Source organism: Lissotriton helveticus, chromosome 4_1 (assembly GCF_964261635.1).
Source record: "Lissotriton helveticus chromosome 4_1, aLisHel1.1, whole genome shotgun sequence".
Lineage (NCBI taxonomy): Eukaryota > Metazoa > Chordata > Amphibia > Caudata > Salamandridae > Lissotriton > Lissotriton helveticus.
The window spans coordinates 1,103,816,892-1,103,842,411 of record NC_136063.1 but is presented as its reverse complement, the minus strand read 5'-3'; the positions used below and the strand labels follow the sequence as shown (position 1 = coordinate 1,103,842,411).

Sequence of the window (25,520 nt, the reverse complement as noted above, 5' to 3'; positions counted from 1 at the left end):
AGGTGGAGCCAAAAATACAAGCTGATAATGATACATTTCCCCCTAGAAATACCCAACCCACTAACCAAAGCCCATTCCGTAACCCCGCCATCCCAGCCATGTTTTTCGAAGCATGCATAAAAGGGCCCATTGTTACCAATGCTGAGGGGAATCAACTCAAGGAGGGTAGACAACTCCACTACTAGTTCCCTTGGAACAAATCCTCAGCAAATAGATCTTGCTATTACCTGTACAAATAGACTTTCACCTTTGCTGGTATTGCCTGATTGTGATAGGGAGGAGAGACCTCAGTCACCACAGGCACTGCCATCTAGTAACACTGGGGTAGACCTAAGGTTTAACAATGAGCCTCGGGACACAATACAATTGGTCAATATGCTTAGGCTTGAAATAGGGACGATGAAATCCATAATCGAGGATTTAACCAATATGGTAAAAAAATGTATGCAAAGGGATTCCTCCTGCATAGAGAAGGCCAATTCCATCTAAAAATCTCCCACCCTATCTTGCCAGGCCACCATTGAAAGGAGTGAAACAGTTCCCCTTGCTAATGATAACGTTCCTATTGGTCGTCCATTTGCTTCCATTGTAGCCACGATCCAAAAGCTAGCGCCAGTAACTTCCTCATCCATGAGCCCCCTCCACAGCAATGGAAGTAATTCTAATAATTACCGTAGCTAAGCAACTACGAGGGATCAGATTTTGCAGGGTAGGCAATCCTATTCTTCCCAGATCAAACAACTTCAAGGTAGCTCTCGAACCGGCCTGGGTGATTCGAACTTTTTCAATGCGTCCCATACCCATAGAAGTTATATGGTGAATGTACTTAAATATAACACCAGCAAGGTTATGGCAGTTGCAGACTCCCTGACATACAAAGCCATCCAGTGGATACAGCACGTCATAGGATGCAGCTCAGTGATAAGAGAAGATATCACCAAGGCCTGTAGGCTTACTTCCCCAGCCTATCAGACAGATTATATTGAGTTTACACTAGAAAGGACAGATCTTGTTGAAAATCTCTTTGCTCTAGAGTTCCGAACCAGTTCCCCGGAATTGTCATCTATCCAGTTCAGATGATCCCTGCCGTACAGCCAGCGTAGACAACATTTTAGGCAGACTCATACCAGCCACTGGGAAAATTCTTCACGGGAGACTAATGACTGACTGGAGAAACTGTCTCAGTCAGTCAGTCAGAATAACTTTATTCGACTTATTCCAAGTCATACAAAGAAACAAAACAAATAAAAGCATGAGAAGAATGCATACATACATACATAGCCCTACATATCGTAAAAGCATCAATCTAGATGCACATTATAAATACTATATACAAGATTAAAGAAAAAACCTATTACAATTCGTATCCAAAAAAGAAACACAACGACACAAAAGTAAAAATTTTTAAGGCGAAATTTGGCTACCCGCTTTTACCCTCGCAGCGGCCACTAAAAAATTAGCAATACAAAAAGTTGTGCGTGGATTTGTCAGGAGCTGTAAATAGAGCAGCGCGGGACGCACCTGTGTAAATCCCGCTTCTTTCAGGATGGGGAGCAAATTTTTTTTCCTCTGCTCATGATACAGTCTACAAAACATGACAAAGTGCATTGTGTCCTGCACAGAAAAGTGATCACAACTGCATGGAGGGGCTAAATCTGGCTTCTGCCAGTGCTTGTAAGAACCTAAATAAAAATGTAGCAGGTTAAACCTAAACTTAGTTAATAAAAACCTGTGATAAGGGAATGTGACAAAACTAAGGTACGGTGCGAGGGAGGGTGCACTCACCAGGAGGTTGTGTGCCCTAGCTGCTGGCTTCAGCAGTTCAACTTCCTCGCGACACGCTTCCTTCCTTTCCCTGAATGACTTTTTTATATTGCCTATATCCTGAGCCCTGATTTTTTCTGGGTTTAAAAAGAGTTCTGGGCGACCCAGTTCAGTAAATGATTTAATTAAATAGGCCAGCCACGGGATACTGCTATGTTTGTCAAGTGATAGGACATCCTTCAATATTGTGTGGTTCAAAGGAAGGTCTTCATTCAACCACATTTTCAGCCACAGGGTCAGGGGCGCTAAACTCAATAAATCTGACAGGTAGGGTAAGCCCACCTCTTTGTGGATGGAATAAGTTGGGGTTGACTGGGGAACAGAGAGAAGAGATCTGATAAATCTATTTTCAGCTCTCTGAATGGGGTCAAGATTTACGTACCCCCACAAAGGAGATCCATATAGTGCAATGGCCACAGGCTTACACTTATAGATTTTTAAAAGGGCTTCCATAGGCCTGGCTCCCAGCTTACCAGCAAAACCCAAGAGCGCTGAGGAAGATCTAATGACCGCCAGCCTCTTTGCTCTTATCTGTGGCCCCCACGTTCCTTTCTGGTCAAACAGTACACCCAAATAGGGGAATGTGGTTACCTTAGAGACCGGGACCCCTCTGCAAAAGAATGATTTATGTCTTTTTTTGGTATATTCACGCCCCATTACCATCGTATGTGATTTGGCAACATTAACCTTAAGGTCCAAATTGCCCATGAAGGAGCCAAAGGCGTCCAAAAGACGCTGAAGTCCTACACCAGTGCGGGCGATCAACACGGCATCATCCGCGTACAGGAGTGCCGGGATATGGACATCTCCTGCACGTGGAACGTCCGCGTCCTGGCCTCGCAGGTGTGCCCCCAGGCCGTTAATATAGATGGTAAAAAGCGTGGGGGCTAAAATACAGCCTTGCCGTACCCCTTTTAGAGATTTAAACAGTGGGGTACACCTGCCATTGTTTGACACTCGGACAGCTGCAAAAAGCTCCTGATGCAAAGTGGCCATGAACGTAACCAAGGCTTCATCGATGCCCATCTCCATCAGGATTAACCATAATTTTGACCTGTTGACAAGGTCGAAGGCCGAGGAGAGGTCCATAAATGCCAGGAACACTGAGCCCTCCTTGGCCACCGTATACTTAGAGATGAGCAGATGCAGATTAATACATTGTTCAATGGTCCCTTTTCTCTCCCTAAAACCATATTGCAGGTCAGACAGCCCGCCACAACCCTCAATGTTCTCCCTCAATCTAGATAGGAGGACTCTGCCCAGAATTTTTATAGATGAGTCCAAGAGGGATATGGGCCTATAAAAAGCGGGATCGTCCCGCTGACCTTTGTTTTTAAAAATGGGTACAATGGTAGATATAGCCCACGAGGCGGGTGCTGGGTTACCATTAACTGCATTAAATACATTTGACATAACCTCGGCCCACAGTTTAGGTGAGTACATAAAAAAGTCAGCCGGGACTCCATCAGGGCCAGATGCCTTATGTTTGGTGGTAGCCAGAATAGCTTTTTCAACTTCTTGGGGGTTAAAGATGATGGGACATACAGCCATATTGGGCGATAAACCCTTTTTGATTCCCTCGTCGTCGTCCCCATAGACATTTTTGAAAAAGGACAGCCATTTTTCATCTGTAATCACGCAGTCCATGGGAGCATTACTATCTTCAGAAAATAGGGGCTGTTTGATGATCTCCCAAAATCTCCTACTGTCCTTCAGCACTGCCGCTGAAAGGAGATTATCCCATGTGTCACGTTTGATGGTATCTTTACGAAACTTTATGGCTGCCTTATAAATTTTCCTTAGTCTCGAAATGTCATCTTTATCCCTTGGGACAGTTTTTAGGGCCACCAACAGTTCTCTGTGGGCTTTCGTGCATGCGGAATCAAACCAACGCTTATGTCCTTGTGCTCCCTGGGTGGGTTTGGCTAAAAGATCCTTAGAAACCTGATTGCATATTGCCTCAAAAGCTGCTACTATGTTTTTACCTTCAGTGCCCGGGTTTCTACAGAGCTCCACCTGGTCTTTAATTTTAGGGAAGCATTTTTCATAAAAATTTTCCGGGATCACTTTGGCCCACTTCAATCGTCTATCTTGGTCAGTGGTCCTCAGGGGATGTGCCGGTTTTGCGATTTTTGGCGGCGCCCCCATCTGGGCACCCCAGGCCACTTCAAGTAGTACTGGGTTGTGGTCGCTGTAGTGTGTTGCGACTGTGCGATAGGCCATAGTACGATTTAGGATCCCTGATGAGATAAAAATATAATCAATAACTGTGCCATTTTGGGCAGCAGTAAAAGTTGGCATTCTCAGGCCGCAATCGGGTTCGTATAGGTCATAATTGGCCAATAAGTCTTCTAGCTCCTGCCCCTCTGTGGAGTGTTCAAAGTGAGGTCCCTGTAAGGCCGCGTCGTCTACCTCATTCGCTCCTCTTCCCTTACAGGCTAAATTGCATAAATGAATATTAAAATCGCCTAATAAAATTAACTCAAAAACTAACTCGATATTCTGTGATACTGTATTTAAAATACTGTCCAGACTGGCTATATTGCGCCCACTATAGTCACTGTTCCCAGAATTATAAAAGTTAACATATAGTGTCCTACTTGTTTTGTTGATCACCCTTTCGACCATTAGGATGTTATCAGAGTCAGAGCTAATCTGCCTATAACTTCCTATCAGATCTAAGGAAAACAAAATCACCATTCCACCTTTTGCTCTACCCGCCCTGCTTGGGACTGCAGGTTTAGTAAAGCAGGTGAACCCATCCCACCAGAGATTGTTGGATGTATCCCAGGTTTCTTGCAAGGCGATGATGTGATACTTTGACACGAAGCTCATCCAGGCATGATCCTGGCGTTTTGCAGTTAAACCTGCCACATTCCAGCTAATGGTCTTACAAGAGTCAGAAGGTGACCTTAATTCGTTTAAACCCTCTGAATCACATTCAACTGTTAGTTGCAGTAATGGTCCCTCACTGGTTTCCACTCGACAGAGACTCTGTGTGTCCTCTCCCAACGTACTCGTTTTAGCACAGGCCACAGTCCCAGATGGAACCAATTGCTGGGCGAAATTAATTGGCACTTGAGACTCTAGTGCTACATTGGGAGCACGATTACTAAAATGCTCGACAATATTAAGACCACCACATTCTGATATTGGGTTATTCAGCGCCACCCTTTCTTGATCGGCTCCTGGTTCAAGTCAATCACAGGTGTTTAAATCAGATAAAGGGCCAAACCTATTTCCTGACGCAAAGCCCCACTCAAAAGGAGTGGGTGCCTGGCCCTGTCCATATAGAGCTGAGTTCCACATAGGTTGTGGAGTATTTGGGCGTATTAAAAACTGATCGTTCCTCAACCAATGTGTGGGCCTATTGCCCCGAACACTATGTTCGCGACCCAAAAGGTCGAAGCCCCATCCGTTTGTTCTTTGCTCTTGTGCAAGGACAGGCCTATTGTTTAGCTCACTCAGGTGGTTAAGTCTTCCTGGCTCCCGATATGCTATTGGTTGAAACCAGTCATTAAGATGTCGAGATCTAGTAACCCCTCCCCAGCTACTCGTGTTAATGTTTCTTTTATGACTGGGGATGTTGGTTAATGTTGCAAACTGAGTCTCATCATAGAAAAACTTAAGAGTAAGGGGAATTAGAGAACCACTGCGACGTTGGGGTGGAAAAACATTACTCAGGATATCTGGGAGGACCTCGGCATTGGCAAAGTTTAAGATAACACAATCCCCTATAAACTTTTTTGGCTTGCTGCCAATCCAAGATAACCTCCTGGTCATAACAATATCCCCTGCCAATTTATCGAGCCCTTGTTGTGCCATGTGCATATTATTAGTGAGCCAATGTAACGCTTTGTCTTTTAGACCCTGACTGGATTCTGTTTTATTTTTTGATAGAACAGGGACATTTGCCAACACCAGTACTACGGGTGAAGCTTCCAATATAAATTGGGCTGAAACATCCTCTTGATGTGTTGCCACTGTAGCACCAGTAGTACTGTTATGGGAATCTCCAACTTCTACATCTTGACCAGGAACAGGTAATGAGGGTGATACTGGCGGAAGCACCAGCCCTTGTTGGATGGGCTGTAAATTGCTTACAATTGAGGTAGCCTCCGCATCCGTGGGTGTTAGATTTGTCACGAGGGAGGATAAATTCTCTACCTCATCGACCAGTTTACTATGTACCCCACCCAGCTTTTTAACCTCGGATGTTAATTTATCAAGTTTCCCGATCAGGGGTTTAATAATAGTCCTGATTTTGATGTCTATCATGTCTTGGATCCTATTAAAAAGATTGTCATCAGAAATGCGTATTGACTCAATGTCAGTGGCGGGATCTACATATTTCCCCGCCCGCCTAGGGGGTGGGGTGGCAGGCTTTTTCCTGCCTAATTGTTTTCCCCCCCTCTTTACTGGGAGTCTTCTACAAGCTCTAACGGCCCGTGTGGCAGGCTGCGGGGGTTGTAGATCTTCGCCCGAAGCGGCTATCTGGTGGTTTGGATCGATGATAGCGTTATCTGATAAATCTATTAAATCTATTCTATCTATTGGAGAGTCAGAGTCTGGAGCGTCCTCAGTGCCGTTGTCTTGAAGATTAGAATCTGCAAGGTGTAACGGCGGATTTTCTAACGGTGAATCAGGAGTCGCTGTACTTAGTGCGCTTGTGGAAGGACTTTCTGTAGATAGAATGGGTGATTGACTCAATCCAAGGGATTGCCTTCTCTTATTGTTTATACTACTGACCACATGCACAAGATAAGAATCTAAAGTGTTCACTGACTCTACAGGGGCAGGAACCAGTTTTTTCCCCATAATTAGAGCTGTGACTTAGACAACCTATCCAAGCGTAACTCAAATGGGATCAGTAGATGTTACCCGAACAATATGCTGGTAATAAGAAACAATCACCGCAACGGGATGGCAAACCAATGAGTCTGTAGGTTATTTTCAATTTTAAATCAAAATGGGCACAGTACCTTGAAGTCCAAATGATAGGTGTCAGAGGGGTGGCCTAGCCTGGCCTTATCGTGCCTCTGAGGGCCACAGAGGGCCCGCCCTTTGCCCGGGCTTAGCCCCGGGTGCTCCCGCGCGCTCCCGCGCAGCGATGTGCGCCGCTTCTTATAGGCGTCAGTAAAAGGGCGGGGCGGTCAGGGAGAGCGGGCCAGGTGACTTGGCCTCGGGGTAGCCGGGACTCCTGGGAGGGCGAGTCCCGGTCCCAGCGCTCGCAGCCCCGTCACTCACACACGCACCCAGCAGGGGCCAACAATTGGATGGGCAGCCTCGGCGAAGCGGGACCCGCAGGGAGCGAGTTCCGCAAGCTGCTGGTAAGTCCTTCCCTTCGACGGTGGCAAATCCTTCCTTTCACAACAGGGCAGAAGTCAGTGTGGCGTCCCGGTTTGCTAAACAGGCGGAATCCTTTTCAGCTGTTCTGCTGGGCGGGGCGGTCAGGGAGAGCGGGCCAGGTGACTTGGCCTCGGGGTAGCCGAGACTCCTGGGAGAGCGAGTCCCGGTCCCAGTGCTCGCAGCCCTGTCACTCACACACTCACCCAGCAGGGGCCAACAATTGGATGGGCAGCCTCGGCGAAGCGGGACCCGCAGGGAGCGAGTTCCGCAAGCTGCTGGTAAGTCCTTCCCTTCGACGGTGGCAAAACCTTCCTTTCACAACAGGGCAGAAGTCAGTGTGGCGTCCCGGTTTGCTAAACAGGCGGAATCCTTTTCAGCTGTTCTGCTGGGCGGGGCGGTCAGGGAGAGCGGGCCAGGTGACTTGGCCTCGGGGTAGCCGGGACTCCTGGGAGAGCGAGTCCCGCTCCCAGCGCTCGCAGCCCTGTCACTCACACACTCACCCAGCAGGGGCCAACAATTGGATGGGCAGCCTCGGCGAAGCGGGACCCGCAGGGAGCGAGTTCCGCAAGCTGCTGGTAAGTCCTTCCCTTTGACGGTGGCAAATCCTTCCTTTCACAACAGGGCAGAAGTCAGTGTAGCGTCCCGGTTTGCTAAACGGGCGGAATCCTTTTCAGCTGTTCTGCTGTGCGGGGCGGTCAGGGAGCGCGGGCCAGGTGAATTGGCCTCGGGGTGGCCGGGACTCCTGGGAGAGCGAGTCCCGGTCCCAGCGCTCGCAGCCCTGTCACTCACACACTCACCCAGCAGGGGCCAACAATTGGATGGGCAGCCTCGGCGAAGCGGGACCCGCAGGGAGCGAGTTCCGCAAGCTGCTGGTAAGTCCTTCCCTTCGACGGTGGCAAATCCTTCCTTTCACAACAGGGCAGAAGTCAGTGTGGCGAAACTGTCTCAAACGCACCAAGGATCCCAAACAGTCCCTATTACTACCAGGGATAGCCCCCCTAGTCCCAAGGTTTCAATCACAGGCCCTGGTCAGATTCTGGGAAATATAACAACTTTACATCCCAAGACGAACAGAACCTGTCCGTGTTAGGAGCGGACTGTACACTCGCCCTTGCGGTGCTTAATAATACATCAATATTTATGCCTTGCGGTATATAAACTTGTCCTAAAGTGCACAACAAATTTTACAACGCAACCATAGTCAAACAATTATTACATATTCATATCCAAGCCAATTTGTTGAACTTTTCTTGATTTTGTTTCTTTCTTGAACTTGTTTTCAAATTCTCATAGTTTCACAGGATTCATTATTTGCATGAAGATCCTTGCTTATTTACATCTCCCTGGTATTCACATCTCCCAATGCATTTCGGTAAATACCTTCATCAGGGGAATGCTAAAAATGATAGTGAAAAATCCATCTTATAATGTCTCCAATTCCTATATTATATTTTATTGATACATCTCAATCCAGGGAATGGGATAGACCCTACGATCACACCTGTTAATGTGCAGTTTGTTGTTTACTCGTGCTCACTAAGTAAAGAATCCATCTTACACAACCATGCTGGTTTGTGTTAAAAAATTATTATGTGGTGCCTATTTGTGCTAAAAAAATATACGTGGGCCTATCACCATGCCCGTGATTCTCATGCCTAGCTCTGTTAGTGTTATGAACCTTCACCTGTAGCAAAAGCGCTAGAGGTGCCAAACTCATCAAAAATCTAGTACTCATACAGAACACCTGAAAAATATAAAACCAAAACAATACTTGTACTAGCCATAATCATTAGAAAAAAGCACATCGAGACTTATCAAAGCTACAAGATTAAAACCTACTTCCGTGTTCTTGAGACACCCTTCGACTCTGAAAACAGCCTCGTCCTCCAGTTTCTATTTATATATCCATAATGTTCTGTCAACACAGACACAAAACATTCAGTCAGCAAAGCGCTTAATCCCAAACACACATTGGATTGAAACTTCATCCAATAATTCCCACAACTTAGCCATTGCTTGTCGGAGGGCTTGAGGGAGGCGAGAAGTACATCACCTGGCAGATTGACTAGGGTATTGAGACTGGGCCATTCTTCTCTGAGGGGAACATTGTTGTCATGGAACATCGCAGGGCTGACATCGAAGATTATATCACCGAAACGGTTTTCATCAAGTGCTACAACATCTGCCTTTTCTAAGAAACCTGGTTAGTGGCTCCCCTTCATTGTATAGGCTATTTAAATGATCATATTCCGGTTATAAAAGGAGCAAGGGGCCGCCTTTCAGGGGGGCTGACAATTAGGGTTTGACAGGAAGTAGGTTATAACATCCAGGTACTTGCGACTCAAAGTAATGATATTATGGCCCTAAGACTAAACATGGGTACTCAAGGGAACGTAGACATTTATAATGTCAACGTGAGAGGAATGAGGGGGAAGAAGTCAGAAGTTATAGTGGCGCTCGACGATCTCCTCGATCGTTATTCAGGGGATTCCTATGTCCTAATTGCGGGTGATTTTCATTCACCATTTGAGCCTCTTGCTAATGATGAGTGTTACTTCACGGAAGAGGAAGATGCCCAGGGGGGCATCCCAAAGCTGGAGCTTGCACCTATAAGAAAATAGACGGATGTGGTCATCCAAATCAACTCCATTTGTTTGGAGAAAGGCTTACGGGCGGCTAAAGGAGGATCCTTACCTGACAGAGGGGGAGCATACACATTTAATAATGGATTTAGTGCTAGTCGGATAGACTATTTATTAATTAGCCTGAATGGCATTCTTTCGATGACATGATAGTGAGTGACCGGTTGGAGAGTGATCATAATCCCCTATGTGCATCTATGAGGATGGCACAAATTCCAACAGGCAGTGAATTGCTATCTCTTGATGTCGTTCCCACCAATGATATGAGACGGTGAAAATGGGTTTAGATACTAGAGAAGACCAAACTCATATCTACCATTACTAAGGATATTGACCATGCTATAGCCGAGTTAGAGGGTTTAACAGCAAAAATCGAAGTTTCCGAGTCCATGATTTCTACCCATAATAAATTTGTTGCCCTCCTGCATACTTATTTTTTAAAACAAAGTAAGCCACCAAGTATCACAAACACTAAAACCTGCCGTTGGTTTAATAAAACAATTCCCCAGACACACAGTCAATCTGTACCATGTGACCACTGGATTTGATTTTCCAAACGAATTTATTTTTCTTTTTTATACATTTATCAGCAAATTTTTTTTGAAAAACAGGCACAAACAGAACCACCGTCAGATCAAAGGGTTCATATATACAGTATCTACAAATGTACACATTTACAAATTTGAAAAAATGAATCAAACAAACGTGGTTAGACACACCAAAAGAAACCAATAACATATATAATAATCCACATGAATGGCAATTATATACAGTGCAAAGATTAGTCCATAAACAAAAAACAGGCACCAGTCCTAGGGATTGAAAAACCAAGTGACAGGCGGGATTGAGATCGAAAACAAGCCTGCCAGTCAGCGAGAGCCTGTGGTATAATGTTTGATAGGGTTGCGGGGCTAGGGTACAGAATGGTGATATGATTTACATCCTAGCAGCACCCTTTGTTGTAGCCACAGGGTGGTATTGTCGACGCGTTTCGAACCTCAGTATTCAAGGTTCTCTTCAGGACGGGGACTGGGAAAAAGATTCTGCACGAGGGCACAAGGATTGCCGTAGTGTAGGTATAGCGTGATTCGTATTCGCACCTGCACTTAACGCAGAGCAGGACTTCGGGCGTGGTATCAGGCGTCAGAAGCGTACAGGGATCAGGGCGGCTCACATTATTTTTGCGCGTGTTGGTCTGGCGTTGTAGACCACAGGAGGGACAGACCGGTCACTGCCTCAATTCAGGCCGGCAGGCAAAGTAGGTCCGTTCTGTGGGGGAATTAATCCAGCCTCAGTAAGATCGATATTCCTCACTCTCACCCAGTAACAAACAGTCTGACGCCTGATACCACGCCCGAAGTCCTGCAGAATCTTTTTCCCAGTCCCCGTCCTGAAGAGAACCTTGAATACTGAGGTTCGAAACGCATCGACAATACCACCCTGTGGCTACAACAAAGGGTGCCGCTAGGATGTAAATCATATCACCATTCTGTACCCTAGCCCCGCAACCCTATCAAACATTATACCACAGGCTCTCGCTGACTGGCAGGCTTGTTTTCGATCTCAATCCCGCCTGTCACTTGGTTTTTCAATCCCTAGGACTGGTGCCTGTTTTTTGTTTATGGACTAATCTTTGCACTGTATATAATTGCCATTCATGTGGATTATTATATATGTTATTGGTTTCTTTTGGTGTGTCTAACCACGTTTGTTTGATTCATTTTTTCAAATTTGTAAATGTGTACATTTGTAGATACTGTATATATGAACCCTTTGATCTGACGGTGGTTCTGTTTGTGCCTGTTTTTCAAAAAAAAATTGCTGATAAATGTATAAAAAAGAAAAATAAATTCGTTTGGAAAATCAAATCCAGTGGTCACATGGTACAGATTGACTGTGTGTCTGGGGAATTGTTTTGAGAATAATCCTGTCCAGCCACTTTGTTCTGTTTTTCCTATTATTGAGATCCGGGTTGGTCAGATGTAGGATCCGATACCTTTACTGTTTCACAGGTTGGTTTAATAAGGCATGTAGAACGGCGTGCGAATCGCTAGGACAAGCCATTAGAGCAGGTGATCCCGCTGCGGTTCGAACAGCTAGGCAAGTATACAGGAGTACGCAGAATAAGGCCAAGAAAGCATGGGACGAAAAGAGGTGGCAGGACCTCAAGGAGGCTTGCGTCATGGGTAACACTAAGCAATTTTGGAACATTATAAATTGGAGCAGAGGAGGACAGCCACAACAGCCACAAAATCATGTGACCCAGGAAGACTGGGTTAAACACTTTAAACCCCAATATGCCCGTAGTCTGGCAGAACTAGACCCGGGTGAGTTTAACTATTTGTTTTTTCAAGATAAGGCTTCTTGTAGGGCCGATGTTGAGGAAGCACTTAGATCTGTACCGGGGTGGTAGAGCTCCAGGCCCTGACGGCTTTCTGGCGAATATATTTCTGCATTATAATGACAGATGGTGATGTTATATTCTCCCGTTGGTTAATGCCATTGCCTGTGGTGCGCCTGTGCCAGATTCTTGGAAAGGGGCTGAAATTATCCCCGTTTATAAAAAGGGGGATAAATCTCAACCGAGTAATTATAGGGCTATCAGCCTAATAGATTCCTTACAAAAGGTAATGGGGCAGCTTGTCCTTAACAAGGTGCAAAATTGGTTAGATGAGCATAGTATTTTATCCCCACTGCAGGCTGGCTTTCGGGCATACACCAGTACCATCACAGGTGTTTCGCTTTAACCTATTACACTGGAAGACGTTGGTCCTAGGCAAGGACAGCTTATATGCTGCGTTTGTCGACCTAAAGTCAGCCTTCGATTTGGTTCCCTGTACTAAACTATGGGTGGTTTTGCAAAGCATGGGTATGCCCCTTGAACTGTTAACCCTTATTGTCAGACTTCATGAGGATAATCATGCAAAAATCCGTTGAGGTTTACAGGGGAAAGTTACCAGTCCCTTTCCCATTGAGAGAGGCGTTCGCCAGGGCTGTGTCATGGCACCTACATTGTTTTCCTTGTTCATCAATGGAATTGTGAAGTGTATGGAATCTACTGCTACTGATGCTCCAACATTAGCAGGTGAAAGAATTTCTATTTTAATGTTCGCAGACGACACATTAATTATTTCAAAGACCCCGAGTGGGCTCCAACGAGCCCTTTTGATTTTTGAGGAATTCTGTTGTACAAGGGGTTTGGAAGTTAATGGTTCAAAAATGAAAAGTATTGCTTTTACCCCTTATAGCATATCTAGGAGTCAACATACAGAATGATTCCAAATGGAACCAACCGATTGACCTGGCAACCATGAAGCATCAGCAACTATCGGGAGTGCTTAAACTTGAGTAGAACACTTCACTCTCTAAGCCAGTTATTCCGGTACTCCCGATTTACAATATGAAAGTGGTTAGTTCAGTCTTGTACTGGGCAGAGCTCTGGAGTTGTGAGAAACTGTCTAAACTCACTGTAGCTTAAAATAGGTTATTACGCAAGATTACTAACCACTGGCAGATATAGCCAAATTACACCCTACACTATATTGGTGTAGAATCTGGAGTACACCCGAACTGGCTTCATATGCAGTAGGCCTTAAAGACATAATAAAGGCCGATAACTTCCATCGAATTAAATGGCTACAGGAGGTTGGAGCCACTTTAACAAACATCGGCATGCCAGCATTGTGGGACGATCCAACAGGTTCCCCATTCCCCCCCAAAAATATTTTAAATGAAAGGTATTGGGAAATGGTAGTGCATAACACATGGAGAAGTAGTGAGTCATCTTCACTAACTGGTGGCTTTTTGGAAGTTAAACTAATCCCCAGCTCTGAGAAATATTGGGATGTAATAAAAAAGCCACATGATCGAAAATTATTCTTCCAATTTAGGGTGGGCTCATGGCCAATTAGAGTCTTTACTGCTAGATGGGCACAAAAAGGTGGACTCACTTGTCCCGCATGTCAGCTAATGTGGAGTCACTAGCACACCTTCTTTTTGTTTGTCCTGCATATGCCGCCCCAAGACATGTATGGCTGGTGCCAATCTGTAAATCACTAGGCACCAGAAGGAGCAATGAAGCACTAAGAATACTATGCTCCGACACGTCACCCTTGATTGTTGTTGCAGTAGCAACATTTCTGGGATGGTCATGGTCTATAAGGTTGCGGTACCTTTCTGTATAAATAGGGTGTGGTTGAAATTGCTCATTTGCACAAGTAGTAAGGGGGGTAGGTAATCTTTAATTATGCAATGTAGGCTTTGGTCTTAATAAAATAGATGGATTATTTTACCCAGGGTCAAACTATTGTACCTCTTTGATAAATAAGTACAGAAAAAGCAGTTGTTTTTAAAGAAGTCTTAATCTGTTTTATTGGTATTTGCTGCTTTTGTTTTTAGATTATCTCAAACAGGCTTTTGATCTAGTTTTTTATATTGTGTTTTAATGATATATTTATGTACGATGCTTTTATGACTAATACGTCGAATAAAGCTTGTTTGGATTGGATTGGAAAAATTGTAAATGAGGGTGAACCTTGAGGAGTGAGAAGCACATCATAAAGTGCCACGTTGGGATTGGGACGGTTGGTGGTTAGTGCAGCACTATTATTGATTGATTACATCATAGAGAGCCGCGCTGATACTGTTTGTTGATGTCGAATGAGAACTGGGGATAAAGAAATGATTTGCTATTGAAACAAAAATTCTATTTGTGATTGTTGATATTATTGCTGAAAAATTAAAAGTTTCAGGACTATCTGAGATTTGATTATGGAAGATGTGAGAGGTCCTGTTCGAGAAGGAGAATAGGCGCCGCCTGAATGCATGGCCGGTAGTTAACTGGCTATAAATGTGGAAGCCCACATTTGCATTTGGCTGAACCAATGGCATAAGATCACTAAAAAAAAGGTGCCCTCTTGAGTAAAGGTTTGGTTGGTTTATCGTGGTGTGAAAGGAGATAAGGACGTTTATGAATCTCCTGTTACTTTTAATTGGTGTTCTCACAGTTAGAGAAGGGCAGATTCTCTTTGGACTTAGAGAGGTACAGAACTTGTTGCTTACCTTTTTCTTGCGAGTGTGAAGCTTTATGCTAAACACTTATTTCCTTTTTTCCAAGACTTCTACAGACGTCTATATCATGCTAACAACTTCTGTGCTCCCTAAATAGAGATCCTTGATAGATGATCTTATATTTGATCTTTGTTTGGAAGAGAGATGGGAAGGTATTTTAGGCAACACCTGTTTGCTTCCTTAATTTGTTTCTTTATCGTTGTGGCTATCACAATTCAGTGTCTCCTTTTATTACGGCTCATTCTACTGAGATATTTCAGTTTTTCTGCTGTAATGCTCTATCTCTCGAACTAATAATTGGATTGCTTTTATACTGGATACATAGTTTAAAAAAAAAAATCTTTGGCGATTCCTTGTCCTTATTGTGGAGTCACATTGGCTTCACAGGCCAGAAATGTATTGTTGATTTCTTCTCCCTTACTCAATCAATCAATCAATTGTGCTTACTGTGCTTCAAGTCAACCAACAAAGGTCCATACGACCAATGGGGGAAAATCGTTGATGACATTACTAAAAGATTGCAATGTAGGTACCAGCGCACTATCAAAAGTAATGGATGGAAACAATAAAATGTATGTACACTACCGTTAGTCAGTAAGGGCAGCAATATTCCACTATTTTTTAGCTTGCCTGTGTCATTTCAGGCCGGGACTAACCACATGCAAATCGGTAGCAGAGATAAACTAATAAACAATGGATGCTACTCCTCACTGGGGCGCTTTGTGTGATGGCGGTGAATGTATTATAAGCACACCCCCTACATATTGCTCTTATGTGCTGGGCTGCATATAGCTGTCAAAGTGAAATAAGATGACCACTTAAAAGGCCATACTTGTATTGTTGATGAAAATGGATTCCATAGAAAACAAGTAAGTATGATTTTGTCTGCATTTGCAATAGGTCGAAAACCAAGAGCAGACTCTCACTGCTGAGAATGTGAAACCGTTATTAACATCAACGCAATGAAAATGAGGTAATGGAAAAGTATTGCACACACCACTTGCCAAGTTGCAAAGTCTATTCGCATAGAGGCCTTCATGGATTCTGCTACTACTGATGTACATCTCATTGTGTAATAACTTTTGTGCAAGGCATACTATGGTTACATGTTTGGGTGTTTTTATTAGAGATGCAGAGGTATGAAAACCAAGTGGGATATGGATGTCATCCTGCTAATGTCTTAAATCAAACCACTCTGCAGTGATCCTCCATTGTTGGGCCACTAGGAGTATGCAGCAAGGTTATCAAAATGATGTGGCAAAAAAGTCAAATATGGGGCAGTATCATTTTCATCTTTAAGAGCTAGAAATAATGTTTTCTTGCGAAATATTAACATTTTGCAAAGTGTGTGGTTAATGCTGTAAATCTGTTATTCAGTAAACTCTGCAGCCATAGAATCCACTGACCATCACCATTGTCCACAGTTTTAGCAACACTGTGTTCATGAAAAGAAAACACAAACTAAACATTCTAATTCCAATCTGTGCCCATTGCTAGTTTCACTTTTAAGGAAAACAGTTTTTTCAAACAAAATCTTCTGAAATAAACATACATTTTTATAATACACACTAATCAGGTTGTTGCAAATCCTGGGCTCTAGACCCCAAGTCTGCATGGTTTGGCCTCCTTTCCCATGGGTGCAAGGATTTAGTTCAGTACACCATCCCTTAGTAAGGAAGTCCAGATTAACCGTAGTCCCACACAGCCCACTAAGCATTCGTGAGAAGGTAGTGTTTGTATTTTCTGGGTTAATAACAATCCCATTAAGGGTTCAGGGGCAACAGTAGTAATTCAACCTCAAATTCATTCTTAGAATAGCACACTCAAGCATAGCATTATGAATGACACTGTATGTTTTAAAGTGCTTATGCCAACAGTCTTGTTCTGTTGCTTAGTACATGTATATTAACCACACAGTACATAATTAAAACAACACTTGTCCATGTTGCTAGCAGGAAGAGTACAAGTAACAGTTCTCACATTTTTGCGATTCTTCTGTGCGCTTCACTATGACAGCAATGGTCAGCTAATTTGCCTCTTTAGTTTTCTTGGGGCCCTGTGCACTGTATCCAGTTCACATGAGATCAGCTGTACTTACCAGATTTCAGTCGAGGAAAGAGTGTGCCTTCAGAAGGAAAACACTCATCACTGGGTAGAATTTTTGCAAAAGAGTGGATGTTCTGGCAGCCCTACAGGACCGCTTGAGATAACTTGGTGAGAAGACCTCTACTGCTTAGTGTCAGTTCCTGGCGTTTATATAGGATTCATTGACTTTTAGTCTCCATTGCAAAAACAGGTGGGGATTTTCCAAGATGTATCCACCAAGATGAAAATACATCAACTTGGACTAAATGTTTAACTTTCATATCTACTGTTAAGCCTTGAGTTGTATATATTGAGGAGTTTATGTCAAACTTGTGTTGCTTAATTTAATAGCAAATCATCAAACTCATATTGGATTGAGCCACACAATTTAACAACAAGTTGCAAAAATTTATTGAAAAGAATATACTGGATACAAATTTTGAACTCTCCATTGTGACCCTAATTTGGGAAGGTTAACAACTCAATTCCTCAATGTAAAACCTAATCCGTTCTTCAAGGAATTTCTTGACAACGTGCAACCTCATATGGCAAGAATCTTGTTCTTAAAACTAAGGTTAGACACCCTGCAGATTAAGAGTTATACTGTAAACTGGGGAACATAGGGAGATTGTACCTGCACTATAGGGCTTTATTGCAAACACTGCGCAGATCCTCTTCTTTTGTCCAGCATATGCTTGGGCAAGGAGGAAATGGATTCGCCCGTTGTGTATTACATTGGGATTTAGGAACCACCAAGAGGCCTTAAGGGTGCGCCAGTTAGTAATGAACTGTATGTAATATTTGCCATATCTAGATATCTGTTTGCAGTAGGGATTATAAGAGCCAAATGGGGCTAAAGCTGTGATGCTGTAATGAATAATGTGCTCCGCTGCCTGAAATACACACCTTGAAATTTATTAATCTTACTTGTAATTTTTTTGTATCATACACAGTTTTAGCTGTTTTTATATGTACATACAACAGGGGTATGTACTGGAGAACTTAGTGACCAGTTTATATCCGTTTCTAACTTAACCCCTTGACCGCGGCGTAAATTCTGCCGCGGTGCTGGGGAAATAGAGAGTGGGCGGGGTTCGAACAGCCGGGAGCCGTCCTCCGCACACGCCCGCCCTGACGGCTCCTGGCCGTCAAGCGCACGCAAGGGGTCAACTAATGCACTGAGATCGATGATTATTTCATTGAGAAGATCATAAATATTTCTTAATGCATCTTTAGATTATATTCAGTGGTTGTCAATACATGTTTACAGTACAGTTGAATATTGACAATTGATTGAATATCTTGTTTTACTGTGAAACTTTTTATGGCCTCTGGCCGAAATAAAGTATTTATGATTGAATAACAAATCAGTTCTGCGAAAGATAACGACATGCTGATTGTGGATCAAAGAAAGACAGGCTACTAAGTTTTAAAAATGTCTGACTTGGGGGTTCACGACAAGGTAACGTGTAATATGATCCTATAGCAGGCTCATGAGTATAAAGTATTATTATTTGACCATATTAAAAAGTTTCACTATATATATATCTATACTACTATTATAAAGGAAGAACTTTGCACCTTTGAGGCGGGTAAACTCGGGAACCACAGTGCCAATCCACACACCCGATACACCGTTGGAATCGCCAGGGTGTGTAGATGGTTATAGGCTATATAAATTTAAAAAAAAACGTTATTTAAAAAATTAACATTAAAAAAAAAGTAGTCCTTTCGAAGTAGCGCCGGCCGTGACCTGCGTGCTGACGTCCGGAGCGCGGGGACGAGCGGCGTCCAGGAACGCATGGCGGACATGGCGTGGGGGAGGAGCGGTGACGAACGGCGGAATGGCGGTGAGGACCGGTGGACAGGCGGGAGGAGCGGTAAACGGCAAGGAGCGGCGGAGCGGTGAAATGAGGAGCGCGGGGAAGGAGCGGCGGCTGAGGTAAGGCTCCGGGCAGGCGGGGGTCAGGGCAGGCGGGGGTCGGGGCAGGCAGGGGATGGGGCGGGCGGGGGCCCGGGCTGCTGCTTGACAATGTCGGGGCGGGCGGGGGGCCGGGCTGCTGCACAATGTCGGGGCGGGCGGGGGTCTGGGAAGCCTGATTGCTCCCGAACAAGGTCGGGACGGGCTGCTAGTATATATATATATATATATATATATACACACACACACATGCACACTGAACATGCATATTTTTTTTGTTCTTGAGTTTTGTAGGCTTTTAGGCCTTCAGAAGTGCATTAAAAAAACTCCAAGGAAGATTGCAAGTTTTAAGTATCTGTTTTGGGACCTCCCCCTCCTACAAGACACCACTTTTGTATCCCTCCCCCGCTCGAAGTCCTGTTTTCTTCAAAGTCCTTTCTCTCTCCTACTCTCCGAGGTATCCTTGGTTATATGTTTGCTCATGATTATGCACACACATGAATACATAAAATAAATGTAAAAAACAAGTAAAGAAAATTCTTCCTCTGAAAAAAACTGTTCTAATATGCTTTTTATGAATCCTACTCACCTCTTCTTCCTTCAAATACGTCATTGATTTCTCTTAATAATAAGGACATATCACCAAGTTGGGACTCCCAAGCCTCACAGAAAACTTCAAGGTTTTCTTTTGCAATCTTACTGGATGGGTGCAATGCCAAGGTTTCTGCTGCAGAAATAATCTAAAATGACAAGGATACATGCAGGTCAAACAAGCAGGAGGATATATAAGAGATGTCGCACCATACGAGAAACATTAAAATTCTGCATTCTTTATTCAGACCGGGAAGTAGAGCAAGCAGCTTGTAGGGCAGATGAAAACCCTGCTTTCCTCCTAATGCCTCAATATTTAATGATATTGTATAATATGACTTGTTATGGCATCAGGCCATTCAGAAGCTTTTGTGAGGCCTAGGGGATAAACTACTTGCGAGGCCCTGACCTAAAGATCTTGGTTTCAATCTCAACTTTCCAGTTTCACCAAATTGTGTTACCTTAGGCAAGTACTTTAAATCTCTGTGTCTACTTTTCCATGCATTATCATCACATTTGAGAGTACTTTAAAATAACTCAGTTCAGAGTGCAATATAAAAAAATCTCTTTTCAACCTGTTTTTTTTACCATAATGTTGCTCCATCTCAACATAAAGAATTTATACAGGAGGAACAGGAATGTGACTTACTTCTTAGGTCACTAATAAAATTGCCATCAGAGCAGAAAGGACAAATACTTTGAGAACCATACAGTGGCTGAATTGCACTATGTGCAATTCGGAAATCTGGTTTCACTCTCAGCATCCCAGACATACAATAAACAAACAAACAGCATTTGTAAATTGCAACACTGTCACCTCTAGGGGTATCTGAGTGCTGTGCTCCTGTCCAAGAGCCAGGTCTTGAGTCTCTTTCTGAAGTGTGCCAGCGAGGGGGCTGTACCGAGCAGGAGGGTAAGGTCATTCCAGGTCTTGGCAGCAATATAGGAGAAGGAGCGGCCATCGCTGTGATGGATGCGGGAGGTGTGTGTGTGAGGGTAAGTGAAGAGGAGCGCAGGTGTTTGGTGAGTTGGTGGAAGTTCAGTCAATGGTTCAGGTAGGCAGGTCCTAGGTCATGGAGGAGTTTGTAGGCGTGCATGATGATCTTGAACTGGCATCTTTTCTGGATGGGGAGCCAGTGGAGATCTCTCAGGTGGGGGGGGGCAATATGGATTTGTTTGGGGAGGTCCAAGATGAGTCTGGCTGCAGCGTTCTATATGGTCTAGAGTCTTCTGAGGAGCTGGGTGGAGATGCCGGCGTGAAGTGTGTTACCGTATTTGAGGAGGATGTGATGAGCGCCTGAGTGACCGTCTTTCTGGCATTGGTTGGGATCCATCTGAAGATTCTGTTGAGCATGCGAAGTGTGTGGATGCAGGAGGAGAAAACTGCATTGAGTTGTTGTTTCATCGCCAGTTAGCTGTCAAGAATTATGCTGAGGATGTGTGTGGTCGGTCGGTGTGGGTATGAGTTCTGCAGGCCACCAGCCTGGTCCCATGTGGAGGTATTCTTCCCGAAGATCAGTACTTCAACTTGTCAGATTTGAGTTGGAGGTAGTTGTCTCTCATCCATTTGGCTACATTGGTCATGGGGATCCAGAAGTTGGTTTAGGTGATTGAGGGTACTCGGTGAGCGAGAGGATCAGTTGAATGTAATCTGCATAGGATACTATATTGAGTCCATGGGATCTGACGACGTCTGTAAGGGGGGGTCATGTAGATGGTAAACTGGGTGGGGCTGAGGGATGAGCCTTGATGTATACTGTATATGTTGTCTTTGAGCGCGGAGGTGAAGGAAGGCAGTTGGATGCTCTATGTGCGTCCTGTAGGGAAGGAGGCAATCCACTTGAGAGCGTCTTGTTATATGCCTATGTTGTAGAGTCTGTTGATGCGGGTGGTCTGAAAGACTATGTCAAATGCCACAGAAAGGTCGAGGAGGATCATGATCCCTGTTTCTCTACGGTCAAGGAGTGTTCTGATGTCGTCTGTAGCAGCAATCACTCTCAAGTCTGGTCCGGGAGGCATAGTCAGGTGGTGGGAGGGGGTCTTGAGGCGCTCTCTAGTGTTGGTGCAGGCAGACAGGAAACAGGAGGGGAGACACCACCTGCAATGAAGGGCAGAAGGTGGCTTCCCCAGACTGACAAAAATGTGTGACCCTACTAGGCAATTTGTTTTCTTCTCCGTGCTTTCTTTTCCATCATTAGAATATTTATTAGCATCTTAAAAACATGCAGTTCAGGATATGTGCTGTACAGAAATCTCTTTACACTGCTTAATAGACCATAATGTTGTTACACCTATAACAATAAAGGATTATGTAGGATGCAAAATACAAACGACTTACCTCTTGAGCACTGGAGTACCAAGAGTGAAGTACAATTCAAGCAAACAAATTTGCCACCATCCCCTGAAAGGGGCGAAAAAATATGCACTAATTGGGGTGAAAAAGGCCTTTACACAGCCCTGGGCCCCTGTGTCATTGCCACTGTTGCACGAGTGGCTGTTGGGTTCCTACTCTGGATTAATTAATAACACCCTCAGGGTAGAAGGGATGTGGTTCGCTAATTTCAATAAAGGCCGCACAGTGCAGTGATATATTATAATTAGGCTTTCCTGTTTTCAGTTTCTATTTTTGGTAAATTCTGGTGGGGGGTTTTCAGTTTTTTTAAAACCTTAAAAAACAGTGGTTATCAGTGGATACACATTTTCGCGCTATTTAAAACAACAGAAACAGTTTTTTCCAGTGATTATAGAATGTTTTACTTTTAATTATTGCTTGCTTTCTGCACTGATAGTGCATGTGTATAGATAGCGTGTGTACTGGGTATATGAGGTCCAAATATATTTTTTCAAATCAAACTTATTTTAGTACACCATGCAATACTTCTTTATTGAGTCTTTGATAATGCTCTCTCTTTCCTTCTTTGTAAACGTTTATCTGTGAATAGGCCCTCTCAATATTGGCACTTGAGACGGGTAACACCAAAACAGACAGTTCACAATTTGCAACTCTAGCCAATTACATCACTTTCCATGCTAATACTGGTGCACCTTAAGATTGTGATTGTCTAGGACATGTTCTGCAACATATGCATTGAATTGGGCACATATACCCTAAGTTATTGAAGCGGTCAAAAATGAAGCAGTGCTTTTCAAAGTCTGGAGAAAATTCAGAAGGGTTATAGAACCTCAATGAGGCTTCATTAACTTCACATGCCATGGTTGGTGGAGGGACATTTCTATACATCATTGCAAGCCATTTCCCATAGAACGTCAAATACAATTTCCTGAATTGCTCCTCAACATTTCTTTGCTTAGCAAGTGGCAAGAATTCTAACATGGAGTATGTTGCAGTTCCAAAGTCACTAAAAGTGTTGCCCAGCCTACTCTCAAGGAGATGGATCACATCTACACCAATTACGCAGAACACTTGGTAGACAAGGGTGTTTTCAGACTCTGGTATTTTGATTAATTCCACCAGAGCAGTCATGATTTCCTGTAAAAACCTAAGCATGCAGTAGACTGTACTTCGTTTACATCACTATCAATATGTGACCAAAGATCACCACATTTCTTGCCTTTGGCATAATCACTAAGCAAGAATCGATTAAACATCCCCACATGGATAATATGGCATTCACAGCCCCTAGGACTGAGAACCACTGGCTAAATGACACAGTTAGAATGACTCTTTCTTTGATGCCACACAAAGCACAAAATGAGAAATATTTGCATTTTAGTTCCCGGGCATAATGAAACAGTGTACCAGAATAAACTACACAGTCAATAGCATTTTTCATTAACTCTGAAGATTGTAAAGATGATTTCAGCATACCAGCTAGCAAGTGACAAGGATCTCTTATGGGAAAGCACTTGAGTCTAGGTATCGATTATGACAGGTTATCATTCAACTTTTTCATATACGTAGCTGAATTACTACAAATACAGACAATATCACTCCAATGTTTATTAAACTTGGTAGGAACTTTTTACATCAGCATTCCAAGTGACACTGCGTTCCATGTCTACCAACATGTGGTGCCGTGTTTTTACCACTATCTCAGATGTTTGTTGAAAACATTCTTTTCACATTTACCTGTCACTACACCTTGCATTGAATGTTTAAAGCCTGTGGTGTTTGGCAATTCACCTACAATCAATACTGACTCGCTAGAACAGGGGGCTGATGTATCAAAGGATTTCACCCATTCTCTGTCTGTGGGTAAATGTGATGGTACATATTGAGAAAGCTTCTTTTGAAACCCGCCATTTTACCTATCAGTGAAATCAAATGTAGGCAAAATATCAAATATGATTGTGATATTTCCTGATTCTCTAGTTTTTAAAATAACTAAATAAAACCTAAAACATGCTTTGAAACAATGCATCTTTAGACCAAAGTACACAAAACTGAAAAAATCAGAAGGAAGAGACAATATTTTAGTGACATCCCTAAACAACAAAGCTCAAGCAGCTTAATGTTAGCCCAGTTTTTCTTGCTGCTGCCTTGTATAACAAAATTGCATTGCATTGGCCCCTTCAGGAGGAAATACAAATGACTCTCTTACTCATATTTTCCTTTCTTTAAATGGCACTTAATTTGTGGTTGCAAAGGTGTTTTTTCAGTGTTTATATGTTTGCACTGGTGATGGCTATTTTCCTTTCTGTGGGGTTTTATCAGTTATTATAGGTTTAAACCTAAAACCAGATAGCCTAATTATAATGTGCTAAAGTGAAGCAATTGAAAATGCATTCTTTAGGTCTTACTACTATACAGCACATGCGCTGTCTGCTGCAAGCCATATTATTAGGGTATTGTCGGGAATGCTATACAGCATGGTTAAAGCCATTGGCAAAACAAACAGATCCCAAAGGCAAGACCTACTGTTTTTGCCAGTCCTTATTTTAATTAGAAACTTTGCACTTCAGCTATAAATATCCACGGCCAATCAGCTGTGCTTGCAGCCTCTCAATGACAGCACAGTTTGTTTTGTAACACTGGCTATGATTACAGTGACATGTGCTGTAAAACATGCCATACATGCTGACGACCTGGACCGTAGAGCTACAAAAATCAGTGTTCATATTTTGCCTGCAGGATGGTAGAGCCCAAACAAAATATCACTGACCTGAGCCAGGTATGTAATGCAGCCCTAGATTAATTGTTGTGCCCTGGTCCATTTCGTTCATGTTTTAGGATTGGGTTTCAGATGTGGACTATGAGGTTGAACCTTGCAGATTATTGCCATGGATACAGCCGGTTAATTATGGGTGCTCAGCATGACAGGAACTTCTTGACATGAAGGACCCCATAGGTTGGTGTAACATAGGAAAGTTTTTTATGGCGGGCAGCAAGGGTCATGGCGGGAACGAACTGGTGTGAATCACCCCACTTACAGTGTGCAGGCAGGAGAAGTTAAGGATCAGCAACTCAATGGATTATTGATAGCGCTGGTGCTTCTTGGCACTACAAAACGCTGGTAAATCAGCAATGTACAAACGTCCATCATAAATATAAACAAATAAAGGTTTAACTGACATCTGATATGGTAATATGAGAGAACATCTCAATTATCTACCACAACTCTGCCCCAGAATAATGCCAAATTGTGGCACAAAAGATTACACCCAACTGTATCGGAGAATACAACTATCTGTACAATAAAATGCATACAACTGTAACACACAAAACGTCCTACTGCAGCAAAAATAGGCCAGTCTGTATTAGATAATAAGTGTAACTGTGAAAGAAAGACTACACTATGCCGCTGAATATTATGACTGTGCCACATAGTGCGTTAATTACCCTGAGGCAGAATGCTGGGTAATGGTAGGAGGTACTCTACAATGTCATTTTCATTATTGGGATGGGCAGTGAGCACCGAGGCAAAGAGAGGACACTGGATGAAAATTTAGTAAGGTGTTTTAGGGTTTGGCATTGTAGCTAAAAAGGCATGGAGTGTGATTAGTGAGGGCCTTTTGGGGTGGTTGCAGCCAGTAGCCTTTAGAAAGGGAACTTTGGAAGGAAGCCTTACCGGTTGCTG

General features: G+C 43.5%; 1 protein-coding gene across 2 annotated transcripts in view; it reads right to left on the bottom strand.

Moving 5' to 3' along the window:
- CTNNAL1 (catenin alpha like 1) overlaps positions 1-25,520 on the bottom strand; it is an 883,049-nt gene that overhangs the window by 88,423 nt on the left and 769,106 nt on the right. For both annotated transcript variants that reach the window (XM_078687708.1, XM_078687709.1), the window contains exon 11: positions 19,481-19,631. In XM_078687708.1, the coding sequence (XP_078543834.1) occupies positions 19,481-19,631 (151 nt within the window). The remainder of the gene's footprint in view (positions 1-19,480; positions 19,632-25,520) is intronic.